The 13,566-nt window shown below is 36.7% G+C and overlaps 2 protein-coding genes across 2 annotated transcripts in view; one reads left to right on the forward strand and one right to left on the reverse strand.

The window, feature by feature from the left end:
- Window positions 1-13,566, reverse strand: part of LOC116159748 — a 46,397-nt gene that overhangs the window by 16,004 nt on the left and 16,827 nt on the right. The gene's annotated exons all lie outside the window — the stretch shown is intronic.
- LOC116159749 (homeobox protein TGIF2-like) lies at window positions 9,251-10,589 on the forward strand. Its single transcript, XM_031472825.1, has 3 exons — window positions 9,251-9,343; window positions 9,387-9,978; window positions 10,276-10,589. The coding sequence occupies exons 1-3, from the start codon at window positions 9,322-9,324 to the stop codon at window positions 10,553-10,555; spliced, it is 894 nt and encodes a 297-aa protein (XP_031328685.1). The 5' UTR covers window positions 9,251-9,321; the 3' UTR covers window positions 10,556-10,589.

Raw genomic sequence — 13,566 nt, forward strand, 5'->3', positions numbered from 1 at the left:
AACAACCCTAGTTAATTTTCTCTCGGTTTGTTAATTTATTGGTGAAATTGCAATGTATAAAAAAACAACCGAAGACCATGGGTGCATATAACGATTTATCTGAGTCTGAGATCGACTGCTAAATTTTTCAAATTGACACCTGTGCGACATCCCTTTCTAAATTTTTAACAGAAGCCTGACCAGTGGCTATTAGTAGGTAAATTGAATCTAATTAACCTCCAGTGAATACGTTTAGTACCGACTGTGGCATTTCTTGAGTAAAAAAAAAAAGAATCCCCTTAGTGCCCTTAAACTGAAAGTGATTGTCATCGAATGATACCGAGTAATATGAAAAATTTCACAATGGCAGTATTCGTACTGACACCGTTTATAAACTATTTATTAGTATGATTATCACGTTTTTCGGCGATTAGAATCCGCGGGCGATGTAAACAGATACCATAAAAATATTTCACAATTTCTTGGCGCCAGTGATCTGACATTCAACCTAATATTAATCTAATCATTGATCATATCGATCTGTATGGCGATGAACCTGACTCATTTAAAACTTATTGCCATTCCGCGTGTCGAAATAGTTGATAAATAATAGGTACCCACCTACGAGCACGTAGCGTAGGTAATTAATGTGTTACTATTTGATCCATTACACAGATATCGTTGTTGCAAGACCTGCAATTGGAATGCTAAACGGTTAGAGGCAAAGTTTACTTCAAGTTAAAGGTATTTCAATACCTACAAAAAATAACGCTTAATGAATTTTTAAACGGTTCGGTTAAAACCGGCTTAGTATGATGATTTCAGAATTATTTTCGTTTAATGACAATTTGAGCGAAATGAAAAATTTCATCAACGTTAACCTTTCACAACCCGCCAGATTCTTAGCACATTTATCGACAACACCTTACATTACGCATGTGATGCCGAGGAATGTTTTTAAACAACGTTATTTTCACTTTCAATGCTCGCTGAATGGCCCACTACCCTACATTAATGTGCACCACAGGTACGGAATGGAAAGTGGCCCGACTCACCTGGTAATTTGCTGATATTTTGACGTATTTGCATCCCAAATGTTGAAGTTATTTTATTCGTTACGCAATCTCACATTTAAGCCGGCGGGTGAGGCAATAAACAGAAAAATTGTAAAAATGTGTATCTACCTAACTAATTAAGAAAATCCTTCAACTTTTGAAGGACTTGCAAGATCAAGGTACCTACTAACATCATCAAATTTCTCTTTTATTTGACATTTCGCAAAGTTTACTGTACAACACTATCGTAGAAAGTTGATCAAATATTGATTTTCTTATATACTATATTTCCTGAAGCAGTAAAACAAAAGCTCATCGTCATTGTACTCAACATTTATTATGCATCAATTTGTTAACTGTTATGCTACTGGTGATTTAAACGCTTTGTATTTGTGCACAATTTTTACTCTGTTCTGCCCTCCAAGAACCTTGGTTTGTGATTCTAATGCCAAAAGCAAACATCCTCCCTGGTTTTCTTGCTACAAACCGCCAAAGCTTTTGAAAATTCTTAAGGGCTGTCAGCAACTCTAATCAGTATTCAGTACTAAAAAATTTTGCCAAGAAACAGATGAAATAACGAATTTTTTGGATGTGATTACAGGATCAAAAGGATGACCACGTCACTTCAATGTTAGTTGTAATTTAGTACTTAAATTTTTTGAATTTTCTCGAAATTTCTCTGTAAATGGGAGATATTTTAAGTGTAAGGATAAATCAGTTTAAATTTTGAATATTATATGAATTTGTTTTGTGCAAATTTAAATGGGCAATTTTTCAGATTATTTCCTTCATGCAGTATTACAATTACTGTCCATATTTCAACGATTAATTTGCAAACGTCAAAATTTTACCGCGGTTAAAAATGTGTCAAAATTTTATCGACTCTGATCTTATTATAGTTTCAAATATCAAAGATACTTGGACAACCACAAACTTGCTGTGGCTTAGATACGAAACTGTGCTAATTTAGTTTATCTCTTGGACGATGTCCAGTTTTGGTGAAAATTCTTTCGCAAATATTGAACCGTTGTGAATATTTATTCAGGAAATAATCATGCCGATTATCCCGCGTGCTTAAAAATCGTCTGATTAATTTTTGTCGTTTTTCGTCAAATTGTTTTGTTAAGAAGAAATACTTCTTAAGCAAAACATTTGACGAAAAGGTCAAAATTTAATTGGCTATTATTCGCAAAACTTGTCTAGTTAGTAATCTGTTGGCTGGAAACTAGTAATAATAATAAAACTGAAGACAATTGCTTTCAGCAGATTGGAGTTCTGGTCTCTCAATAATTCTGAAACTTTCCATAATCGAATTTTTTATACAAACTTTGAGGACTGATTAGAGCTCGTATAGCCCCAGAATTTTTTTTAAATAGGGCTTTAGATGATACTTCTTACGGATTTTCATTTGTCTATAACTTTTGATTGAGAAGTCTAATCGAAAAAGTACGAATTGTTTTGGATTATACGCACCAAAATTAATACGAAAAAGTGTTTTCCCGAGAAATTTTGGTGCAGTCGATTTTTGGTAAAAAAGGAAGGTTATACACTGCCTTTTTAAAAAAAAAATTGTCTCAGATCGACCCGGAAAAAAATTTTCTTATAGAATGTGGCCTGTAGAATCCATAATTTCAAACAGTTCCAAGATTGGGCTACTAGTTCAAAAGTTACAGCCCTTTAAATTTTCTTTCGAAATTGGTTTCTAGTCCATAACTTTTGATTGAGAAGTCTATCGAAAAAGTACGAATCGTCTGGATTCTATGCACCAAAATTAATAGGAAAAAGTGTTTTCCCGAGAAATTTTGGTGTAGTCAATTTTTTGGTAAAAAAGGAAGGTTATACTTAACTGCGTTTTTTGCCCCGAAAAAAAAATTGTCTCAGATCGACGGGGAAAAAACATTTTCTTATAGAATGTGGCCTGTAGAATCCATAATTTCAAACAGTTCCAAGATTGGGCTACTAGTTCAAAAGTTACAGCCCTTTGAATTTTCTTTCGAAATTGGTTTCTAGTCTATAACTTTTGATTGAGAAGTCTAATCGAAAAAGTACGAATTGTTTTTGGATTCTACGCACCAAAATTAATACGAAAAAGTTTTCCCGAGATATTTTGGTGTAGTCGATTTTTGGTAAAAAAAGGAAAGTTTCTTTATTGGTGTTTCATTTTGTTACATTTTAACTTTTGTCGTTGGGGTAGAAATTTAAAGTTCTGATGACCCTTAAAAAGCACTGATTGCTTGTAATGCAGTTCCTGTTAGAATTTAATTCAGGATTTTGTGGAAATATTCGAGTAATTAAAGTTAATGATTCTTTTTTTGATAATCGACACTCCTACAACATTACATCATAATTAATTTCTCGTTCAGTACGCAGCATCACATCAAGAAATGTTAACTCCTAATTAAACCTAAACTATAATGAGATAAACCCACTTCCAATATTCGAGCATACAGGATAAATTAATAAAACGTTTCGAAAGATGCGTAAAGTATGTGAAATCAACAAACATCTTCATCCACACCTTATAATCACTTTAATTATTTGATTACTATTGTGTTTGCGTTAATAGGACAGATGCTTAGCGTTTCGTAATGCGGTTACCACCTATCTATTATCTTCGCCCTAATAAATATAAGGTGATATAATATTTCTATCAACTACTGGAAAATGTTTATTACGTCCGATATTTTTCGTGATTATCTTTCGGTAGATTGAACTGAAAAAAGTTATTAAATTTTTAGTTACGCGGTGTAACCGCGTTAGATAATAGCGATTAGTGAGTGATATTTCACTTTATAAATTTAAATTGGTTGGGATTCCGTGTTTAGTCGGCATACTTAGTATAAAAGTAAAAAAATTACAATCATTAGAACATATGGTGGGAGTGGCTGTGTCGAATTAGAACTTCATTAAACCCTTAGCATTTAGAGGCATTATTGTACTTAAACACTTTTCTCGGAGGACGTCTAAAGGATGCGCGGACAACATTTCAGTGAAGGATAAGGAAGAGAGAGGAAGATGTAAAGAATCAGAATACCTTAACTTTTTCTAAAAACTTCCACGATACAGCGACAGGAATACTGCAAACCGGTGTTCCTTCTTATTGTATTTTTGATTCTCAAAAGGGAGCTTATTGTTTCACTAACTGGCAGCTGTTTGGGCGTCTTTTATAAATTTATCGTAGAACTTTCGGGTTTTCGGCATTATATTCGTACTATCATGCTATTCATGCATCGCTTAGTCTGAAAGCTAAAAGCTATTCCTTTAAATGTGTTAAAATAAGGAAATAGAATATCCTCGAGAACATCATAGTGCGTGTATGAAGTTGAAAGCTCGGTTTGCCATCAGAAGGTTACGATCCGAATTACATAAAAATCACCGCGAAGGTAATCAAAACAATGATGTAAAAGCTGTTGATGTCACTTAGTCTGAAAGCTACTGATCTGTCACATCAAAAATGCGCTAAAGTCTACTAGTGACGGAATATCAGACACTTTTTTAACTTGTTTGGGAATTAAGAGAACTTGACATGCTCTACAAGACAAGTTGTATAGTAATTAAGAGATAAATTCTACGGAAGTCGATCTTAAACTACTATTGTCTTACTACGCGCACTCTCAAAATGTTAATTTAATGATTAGTATTATAATAAAGAGTAGCAACAAAATTAAATTATACCTTGAATAAATTTATGGTGGGAATAGTTTCGAATTATGCTCACCGTCCGATAGTTAAGAGAAAGTTATAAATTAATGATTGTAATTCGTATAGGCGACTTTTGCAATCATCGTAACAATAGTAGAGATTTAGCAAGGCTGTAAACAGTGAATTAAACAATTAGCGAATTGATCCTATCTGGTCCTCCATGAATCGAACTTTATGCCGGCGAGTACGCTCGAGTAATTTTACGTTTACTAATTTCACTATAATTAACAAATTACTACACTATTTTTTATGCTTATTTTAAATACAAAATGGAAATTACTATCAGTGTAAAGCGTATTTAAAACAAATAAATTGAGATTATTGTTAATTCAAGATCATCATTGGTTTTCTGGTAATGCAGGTCTCTGATGGCTCTTCTCCACAACTCTCTATCCTTGGCTCTTCTCTTTACTCCTCCCTCCTGCAGATCGTCAACCAATTTCCTTCTTCATCTTTCCGTTTTTCTTATTCCCTGAACAGTTCCCTCGATTACTTCCTTCAACAAACAGTTCTTTCTTAGTTCATGTCCAATCCAGTTCATTTTTCTTCGCTTTATGATCTTTAACGTACATCTTTCCGCTCCAATTCTATTTAATACTTCTAGGTTACTTTTATCTTGTCATTCCATTGTGTTCATCAATCATCATTCTTCTCCACGTCCACACAGCATCCTTGTCTAACTCCTCTTCCGATATCAAACCAATCAGTCTTTTTATAGGTCACCCTGATTTTTGCTTTTTGTTTCATATATTAGTTTGATGTAGTCTTTTTCTTCTTTAGTTGACATCTTTCATCTTTAGTATTTCCAACAGTTTCTCCCAGTTTATCCAATCGAATTCATTTAGAATATCAACAAAAGCTACAAAGAAAGTGTTCCCTTTTTCCAAATATCATTCGCCGATTGTTCTCACCACTCTTTTTGCGTTTATCGTGCCAAAGTGTTCCTCTCCTATATTCTCTTCTAAGTATAACTTTTCAATGTTTTCTATAAGATTGATGAAGGGCATAAACTGCCCAGAATGGTTGCCGTACTGCAAACTTGGGCAGAAGACAAAAGCAATAAATGTTTATTTTACCGCCACTATCACCCGTAAGTTTTAATGAAGTTTTTAATCAGTTTTTCCGACCGTTCCGATAAAAATTATTCTTACAGCCGCCGAACGCTCTCTTGCCAGGGAAGAAGGGAATCATTTCAGCGCCGTTAATTATTTATTAAACAAGATAGAAACGTGTTCCACATCGAGTTGTTTATACGTTATCAGTCTTGCAGACATGCCGGGGTGTAGGTAACGACAACAGTTGTTGCGCCGGAAAATTCCAATTAAGACTAGATGTTGATTGGATTAATGAGTATTGAAAAATGGGTAAGCAGTGGTGACGTTTTAATGAGTTGTAGAAAAAACCAACAGATGGCGTCCAGGGTTATATAAAAAAACTAGACTTTATATCAAAACATAGTATCAAAATGAGCGCGCAATGAAAAAACGGAGAGTCCGATGTCCATCTTATATTTTTCCGATAACTACAGGCCAAGTAATTAATTAAAAACCGAATTAATTTGCACCGCTTTAGTACTGAATACAGCGAGGAACTGGAAATTCCCTATTCCACTTCCCCAAAAATCGGGTTTCTTTATAAGGTAAACACTGGATTTTGTGGGCATCTTTTGCCTTTTATTTTTGCCATAAGTAAGTTTATGATCTTTTGCAGTTTGTAATGGCCACCTTTCGCATTTTTTACTGTCAAGTTTTGTAAGTACCAAAATTTTGAATTTGCTTTTGCCACCGTAATGTATTGAGATCTTTCATTGAGTTGCTCGTATTTAAATAAATAATATTGCTAATCGATTCTTTTAGTTGACCCTTGACATCTAATGACTGAATATGTAACCTCTTGAAGCCTACATATATGCTTTTTATTTTATTTCTGTTACCGTACGAGTATATTGACGGCTGCTCTATTAATATTGTTGTTGGTTTCTGGCAACCGAACCAGTTGTGGTGTATTCTCGAAGTATCGAAGAATCGAGTTACGCACTTTTTCTCTAAATTTGGAGGATATAAATAGGATTTATTGATACACAAGTTGGCCGCCATTTCCTCAATAATTTGTTGTTTTAGAACCGCTGTACGCGAACTTTGAACCGATTAATTGAGTTAATCGTGTCTGTCATAGCATGGCTTTTTGAGTAATCACTTTACAACCGCGCTTTAAATTAAGATTGATACCGGTTCCTTATCAATCCACTTGGCACTAGGCAGAGGTATCTTGTGGAATGTGCACACAAGGGCAAGATCAACTTCCCCCAGGAATCACCAAACAGACGATAAGGAATTAGGGCCCTGGGTCGAGTCTGTGAAAATTTTAGTAATTATTTGGGATAATTCCTCTTTAAGGAACATTTCAATGTTAATTTGTGTAACAATTTACAGGTCCATATTTGTTCGTAATTCATTAATTGGTTTTGTCAATTACTATTAGACATTTTAGTCTCCTTCAGAGCATTAATTTGCATTCAGGACATGTTTCCATTGAGGGATTACATATGTAAGTTTTCCCGTCAAGTCAAACATTACTACCTTGAGTGTGTAGACTTTCGTTATTGTTTGTTTGGACAGAGCTCTATTTATCCTTGTGCATACCTTGTCGTTATGTCTATTTATTTTTGCGCCATTCAAGTTAAATTTTAAGATCGAATTAAATCCTTCAGTTTTCAAGCAATAGTTTTAATATATGGGAATGTTTTTTGTATTGTGAGGGAAATTTAATTTAAATTTGTTGAAGTGATATTGATTGTCGTTGAAGAAAAATAAATCAGCATCTTCGTAATTTCATTACTACTTTCTTTGGCATTTTTGCAGTTTTTTACAGGAAAAATTAAGCATTTTCTCGGAACCTTATTTCAGTTTCTACAAAAATTCTTACAATCTTGAAACTCTTAAAACCTTTAGATCCATTACAATACTTACAATAGTAATTTGTATAATCTTTTGAGTCTTCTCGAAATCTCGGAATTTTATAGTACTCTCAGAGCCTTCCTAGAATCTTTTTAGTAAAAAAAAAATGGAAAACTTCATAAAAAAAGTATTAAAAGCCTTAGATTTTCTCAGAGTCTTTATAAAATCTTCTTAGAACTCTCTGTCCCATATTTTAAAAATCTTCTAAAACTTAATGACACCCCTTCTTCATTATGGATGTCATTGTTGCGTTGGCGTTGGGTCGCCAAAAACATTTGGCCGCCTCTCCCAAAATTTAGTCAATTGTCCCTAACATGCATCTCCACCTCCCATTGCTCTGGGCCGCGACATGCGATTGTCAGCTCTGCTGTACCTCTGCTTTTGTAGCTTGTGTCCGATGCCTGATCTCGTTTCATTCTTTCTTCTCACTTCCTCTCTTTTCCACCTCTTTTGGGAGAGGTCGCGACCGTTTGGTCTAGTGGTGTTCCATGTGAAGCAGGGCCGGCCTACTTTCTATTCCGAGGCATGTAGATTCTTGGCCACCTGCAGGATATGGTCTCTGTTCCTCCTGTTTATATGTTCCCAATATTTGGTCTCTTTCAGCTCCTGATGATCGTCTTTCCTTCTTCCCTTATCTCCTTTTGACTGCTTGGGCATCTGCTCCCTTTTTGTGTTTGTCTCTGCTCCACTCTTCTCATCTCTCCCATGGGAATCTCCGAGGTCGCGACCGTTTGGTCTAGTGGTGTTCCATGTGAAGCAGGGCCGGCCTACTTTCTATTCCGAGGCATGTAGATTCTTGGCCACCTGCAGGATATGGTCTCTGTTCCTCCTGTTTATATGTTCCCAATATCTCAGCTGCGTCATCTTCAGCCTCCTGATGATCGTCTTTCCTTCTAGTAATTCCCTTATCTCCTTTCTTATGAGGTTGTTGTTTTCCATTACTATCCTTAGTGCCTTCGGTTCCACCCTCCTAAATGGTTGTCTGTTGCTCTTTGTTAGGGTTGAGGTGTTCACTCCGTATAAGTGCCCCTGCACGGATATGATCCATTGTAAAAGAAATACTCCACACTAAAATCAAAATTCATATAACAATTTCCAACCAAAGAGATGTGGTGGAACAAACTGTTGCTTGTGATTGAGTCGAAAGCATGTGGAGTCTAGAGTTAACTAATTTATATTGAATCCTGATTAGTCCAGTTTGTTTCACCAGGAAGAACAATTTTCATGTCAAAATTTGAGAGGACGCGTGAAACTGGTGGTCACAGTCCTCTCCATCTCAATATTCTCGGTCGTTCTCACTGTCAGGTGTGATCTGGGCGATTTTTTAAGAGCAAGATTTCTTGAGGATCCAACCTAACCCAGGATTCGACCCTGTAATTATGGTATAGGCACTTGGAGTGTACCTGCGCATCATACTAAAATAGGAAGATGCTGGGAAAGAATGGTGCAAAGTATCTGGGCAACTAGGGATAGCATGGATTCAACATCCTACAGGTCAAACAAAACTTCAGGTAGCAACGAGGTTTCATCAACTCAGTACTTCACTTATCGCGTTACCGTAGATATTCCAAACAAAAAAAAACTAATCGAAATAAATTCGGCTGTGGTTAATAGTTGGTTTAAATAAAATGAATTTTTTTGGAAGCAAAGGTTTAGTAATTAATGGGGCATTAATTCCATCGTTGTGTTTTAGATGACCACTATCAATCGACGAGTAGTGAGGAAGAAAGCGATTCGGGATCCGATTATAACGATCCCGTGCGTAGGGTGAAGGTATCGAATGTGCAGTCCACGGGAATCGGTACCGTAAGAAAACGACGCGGAAATCTTCCCAAACACTCCGTGAAGATACTGAAACGTTGGCTGTACGAGCATCGGTACAACGCGTATCCCAGCGATGCGGAGAAGCTGACCCTTTCACAGGAGGCGAGTTTATCGGTACTACAAGTGTGCAATTGGTTTATTAACGCGCGAAGAAGGATCTTACCGGAAATGATTCGAAGAGAAGGTCACGATCCACTGCACTACACCATCTCTCGTAGGGGTAAAAAGCTCAACTCGTCCGGAAGCAGTAGCGGCACGTCTCGCGCAAGCTGGAGCGACGACAAACGGATCAAGTTAAATCCGCAGTTTGATACCAACGTGACGTTCGTGTGTCGATCTGAAGATGACAGTTTACAAATGAACGGAAGCTCCAGTGGCAATGAAGAAGAAGTACTTCCTGAATGGCAAACCATCATTCGTCGCGGATTAGTGCCCAATGAAGAATATTCGCCAGTCTGCATGTAAGTTAACCTACAAATTTTGACGTTTTCATTTTGCCAACTTGATTGGTCTCTTAATTAACGACATGTCGCGTCGTGCAGAAGATTTGCAAGTCATTATACCAGTAGTAAGTACAATGAAACCAATCGAGTTCAATAAACTTAACGGAATGCTTTCTCGCGCATTTCTTTGATTGATTTCCATTGTTCTGGGGGGTGGGGCAATTTTTATTCGCTAATCGTAATTATGAATCACTATTAGACACGAAGGATTTGTTTACCAAAGAGCGCATTTAATTAAAATCGTTTGATTTTTAGTACCGAACAAGTAGCACCGATAAATGTCCATTGGAATACTCATCAGTTCCTAAATATGTCAACTGCTCCCCCTCAAGAATACTTACGGCAAGCGGACAACTCCCCAGTAGTTGGAGTTGATCCGTTACTGTCTCAAACGCGTGCAGTCACTCCTCCGCCAGAACAGGACAAGGAAAAGTACAAATGTTTGCATTTTTTGGTTGAAACAGCAGTGGCCGTTCAGCTTCGTGAAAAGGAACAGGAGAAGGAAACTTATTTTTTACCATTTGAACATTGTTAATAATTGGTACTGTGAAATGAATTTTAATAAAGTGTCCGAGGTCTTTCTTCCTTTGATTGAAAGTTGTCTTGAGAGCGTTTGGTGCGTGGAGACGAACCAAGCAGGAAATAAAGGTGAGATGGGCGAGGCTTGAAAATCCGAGGAGGGGTTACCGAAAGGAACGTGAGGAGACAATAGCGAGGACGAAGAGAGATGTAAAAAGGACGTTTCAACAAAAGAGACGTACAAAGTTTTGTGTTACATTGGATTCAAGGGTCGTAGAGGTGTTAAGGACATCAAAAGAGTATAGATGCCTAAAACAGGTATGAAAAACAAATTGAGGATGAAGGAAAGGTAATTGAAGAAGAGGTGATCGAATTGTGATCCTGACGAGGGTAGATTGTGAAGGTGAGAAGGTAAAAAATGTGTAAAAGAGACACGGAGAAGGGATTCTTAAGAAAGGAGGCCCGAAGAAGGTGTAAAGGAAACACGTACAGCTCCTGAATGAGTAACAAAAGGTAGAGGTGAAAAGTGTAAAATGTAAAGTGCGAAGAAAATGCTGACGGAAAAAAGTCGAAAGAAAATCCACTATGAAAGAACGTATGAATCAGGAAGGAAACTCTGCATCCTGAAACTCTGAATTTTTTCCAAAGTTTAAAGTGCCTACGTTTCCCGCTCCGTAAACTCCATTTAGAAGAATGTGCATCTTTGTGTCAATGTCTTCCCTTCCTCAAACTGTGTATTACACAAGTGCAGAACCTTAAACTTATAAACTGTTTCATTCTACAGGAAAGTGAGGAATTATGGCACAAAGTTTGGCCTCTTATCTCCTCGTAAAATCTGAAATTCAAAATCTATTGCCCTGGTTTGATTAAACTTGAATAAATACGCATGTGAACTTTATTACAAAGGCGATTAAGTTCCATTTTTAAATAACTGGTGCATTCTCCTGCTCAAAATACACACCCTTCGGAATGCTACACAAAATGTGAGGAATTATATCACTGAAATTAATTGCAATTTTCCCATCAATTAAACAAAATAATCAAAATCCTTTGTTTGAATTTGATTCTTATCAATAAAACAATCTGTCGTGCGAATAATGTTCACAGGTCGATTCCTCTAGGAATATCCAAATTACTTCTAACAACATTGCTTACTCAAATTCCTAAAAATAACCAACCGCTACTTTATTGACGGGGATAATATTCTTTTCACCCTGGTACCGTTATCTTTTATTATCCCTCTCTTGTTCTGGGCCCTCAACAGGCTTGTGCTCAATTACAGAGTGACCAGCATAATACTTTTTAGAGGTGCCTCTGCAGAAGATGTTTAGCGGAAGAAAAGTCCATATGAATCCAAGCAAGCCGGCTTCAATTTCGCGTGATTATGCACAGGAACAATAAGTCAATATTCCGCTGTGTTGATATTAATTTTGCCCAATTTATTAACTAGTTTTTGTTGTGCGCAACATGTACCGATTAATTTCTTGCTGTATGCCGTTGTATACAAAATTTTATCTTCCTACACTCTATTGACATTCTCGCACTAGTGCCGGAATTGATCAATTTGCGCACGTAATTTGATTAATTCTTAAACGATTGTAGGAAAAACGTTGTTCCTAACATGCGTGCGAAGGTAATTGCGAACCTCAAGCAGGTACCTACGCTCGTGTTGGTAACATCCTACTTTCGTTAAGAAAACACCAACTTCACGCACTTGTTAGGAAAATAACTACTATCGCACATTGTGTCCAATGACGTTACTCAACTTCGAGGAACTTGCTTTTAACCAGCTATTGTTAGCGATCCGAAAGAACTTCTTCGTTTTCCACAATGAGTTTAATCTCCGCTGACAAGCGGTTCTCCAATTCGAAAATGTTCCTTCGCGTATATTTTACAAATCGGCAATAAAAGGCCTTGCAACGAATCAGGATGCTAAACAGTTTTCGCACACATATAAAATTGCAGGTAATCCGCACCTTGTCATAATTCTCTACTACTTGCTCGAAGTAGGAGGTCTTTTTAACAGAAGTTAAACTGCTAATCCTCTACATAGATTTCACTCAATAAATGTACGTTTTGGTTCTTAAATGTCGACCGCAAATCTTCACACATACGCGAGGATATTTCTCCCAACGAACTTATGCGAATCACACACCGATATTTATAGGTTGTCGCTCTTAACGGAATGACACGTGTCTACTCGTCCGCTGAAACCCCCCTCACAACTCGGTCTCACTAGCTTTTTATCTCGAAAACTCTCACTTTCTTATCGCTTGTTATCGCCAGACATGCATCCGTTCACATTCGCTTTGAAGCGGTATATGTGTAAATCTTCCTATGTTGAACAAAATTTAAAATTGAAAATAAAACTCTTGGAAATGGCTAAGCGACCACCTGTTAGAAGAGATCACTGCAATGGATGTAGAAAGCTCAGAGGTAGCAATGCTCTGGAAAGCGTTTAGAAACCTTTTCAGAGCAGTATAACAATTTTCACATTTTTATGGCACTTCCACGAATTCCTCACACTAATTTGAGCTTTTGATATACGTCTATGCATTTTCCAGCGCTAGAGGAACTAAGAAATTTCTGGAAATTAAAACGCTAAAGAGGGAGAAGCTCGGGTAAGGAGCTAAGGTGCTCATGAGGATTTTTAGAAATACATTGTAAAAACTTCAAACTATGGATTCGGCTTTTAAAGATTGAATTTAGAAAGCCTAATGAGCATCTTAATTCAGACCGAAACTTAAGTATCTAAATCCAGAGCTAAGTCTGATTTTAAAACCAAATTTAGAGTTGAAACATGGAGTTCAAACATATTTGAATACAACAAGATCTGTTATGGCCTTTTGATCTCTCTACGTCTTAGTAGGAAGGAGAAGGAGAAAAACACGAATGCGCTGTTAAAGAGGGAAGATGGTGTGGTGTGAAGGTTGCACAAAAAAATTTTTAACAGGAACATGGAGGTGTAAATAAATTAGAGGTAGATAAAGCTTTGAAAAAGACATGAAAGTTGGAAACGCGAAAAAG

Source organism: Photinus pyralis, unplaced genomic scaffold (assembly GCF_008802855.1).
Source record: "Photinus pyralis isolate 1611_PpyrPB1 unplaced genomic scaffold, Ppyr1.3 Ppyr1.4_LG1, whole genome shotgun sequence".
NCBI lineage: Eukaryota > Metazoa > Arthropoda > Insecta > Coleoptera > Lampyridae > Photinus > Photinus pyralis.

Bases quoted from the DNA above. Each gene is read 5' to 3' on its own strand.
- LOC116159749 (XM_031472825.1), top strand. From the start codon at position 9,322: ATGAATTTTTTTGGAAGCAAAG. The intron at 9,344-9,386 runs GTTTAGTAATTA...GTTGTGTTTTAG, and splicing joins GAATTTTTTTGGAAGCAAAG to ATGACCACTATCAATCGACG. The intron at 9,979-10,275 runs GTAAGTTAACCT...TTTGATTTTTAG, and splicing joins GAATATTCGCCAGTCTGCAT to TACCGAACAAGTAGCACCGA.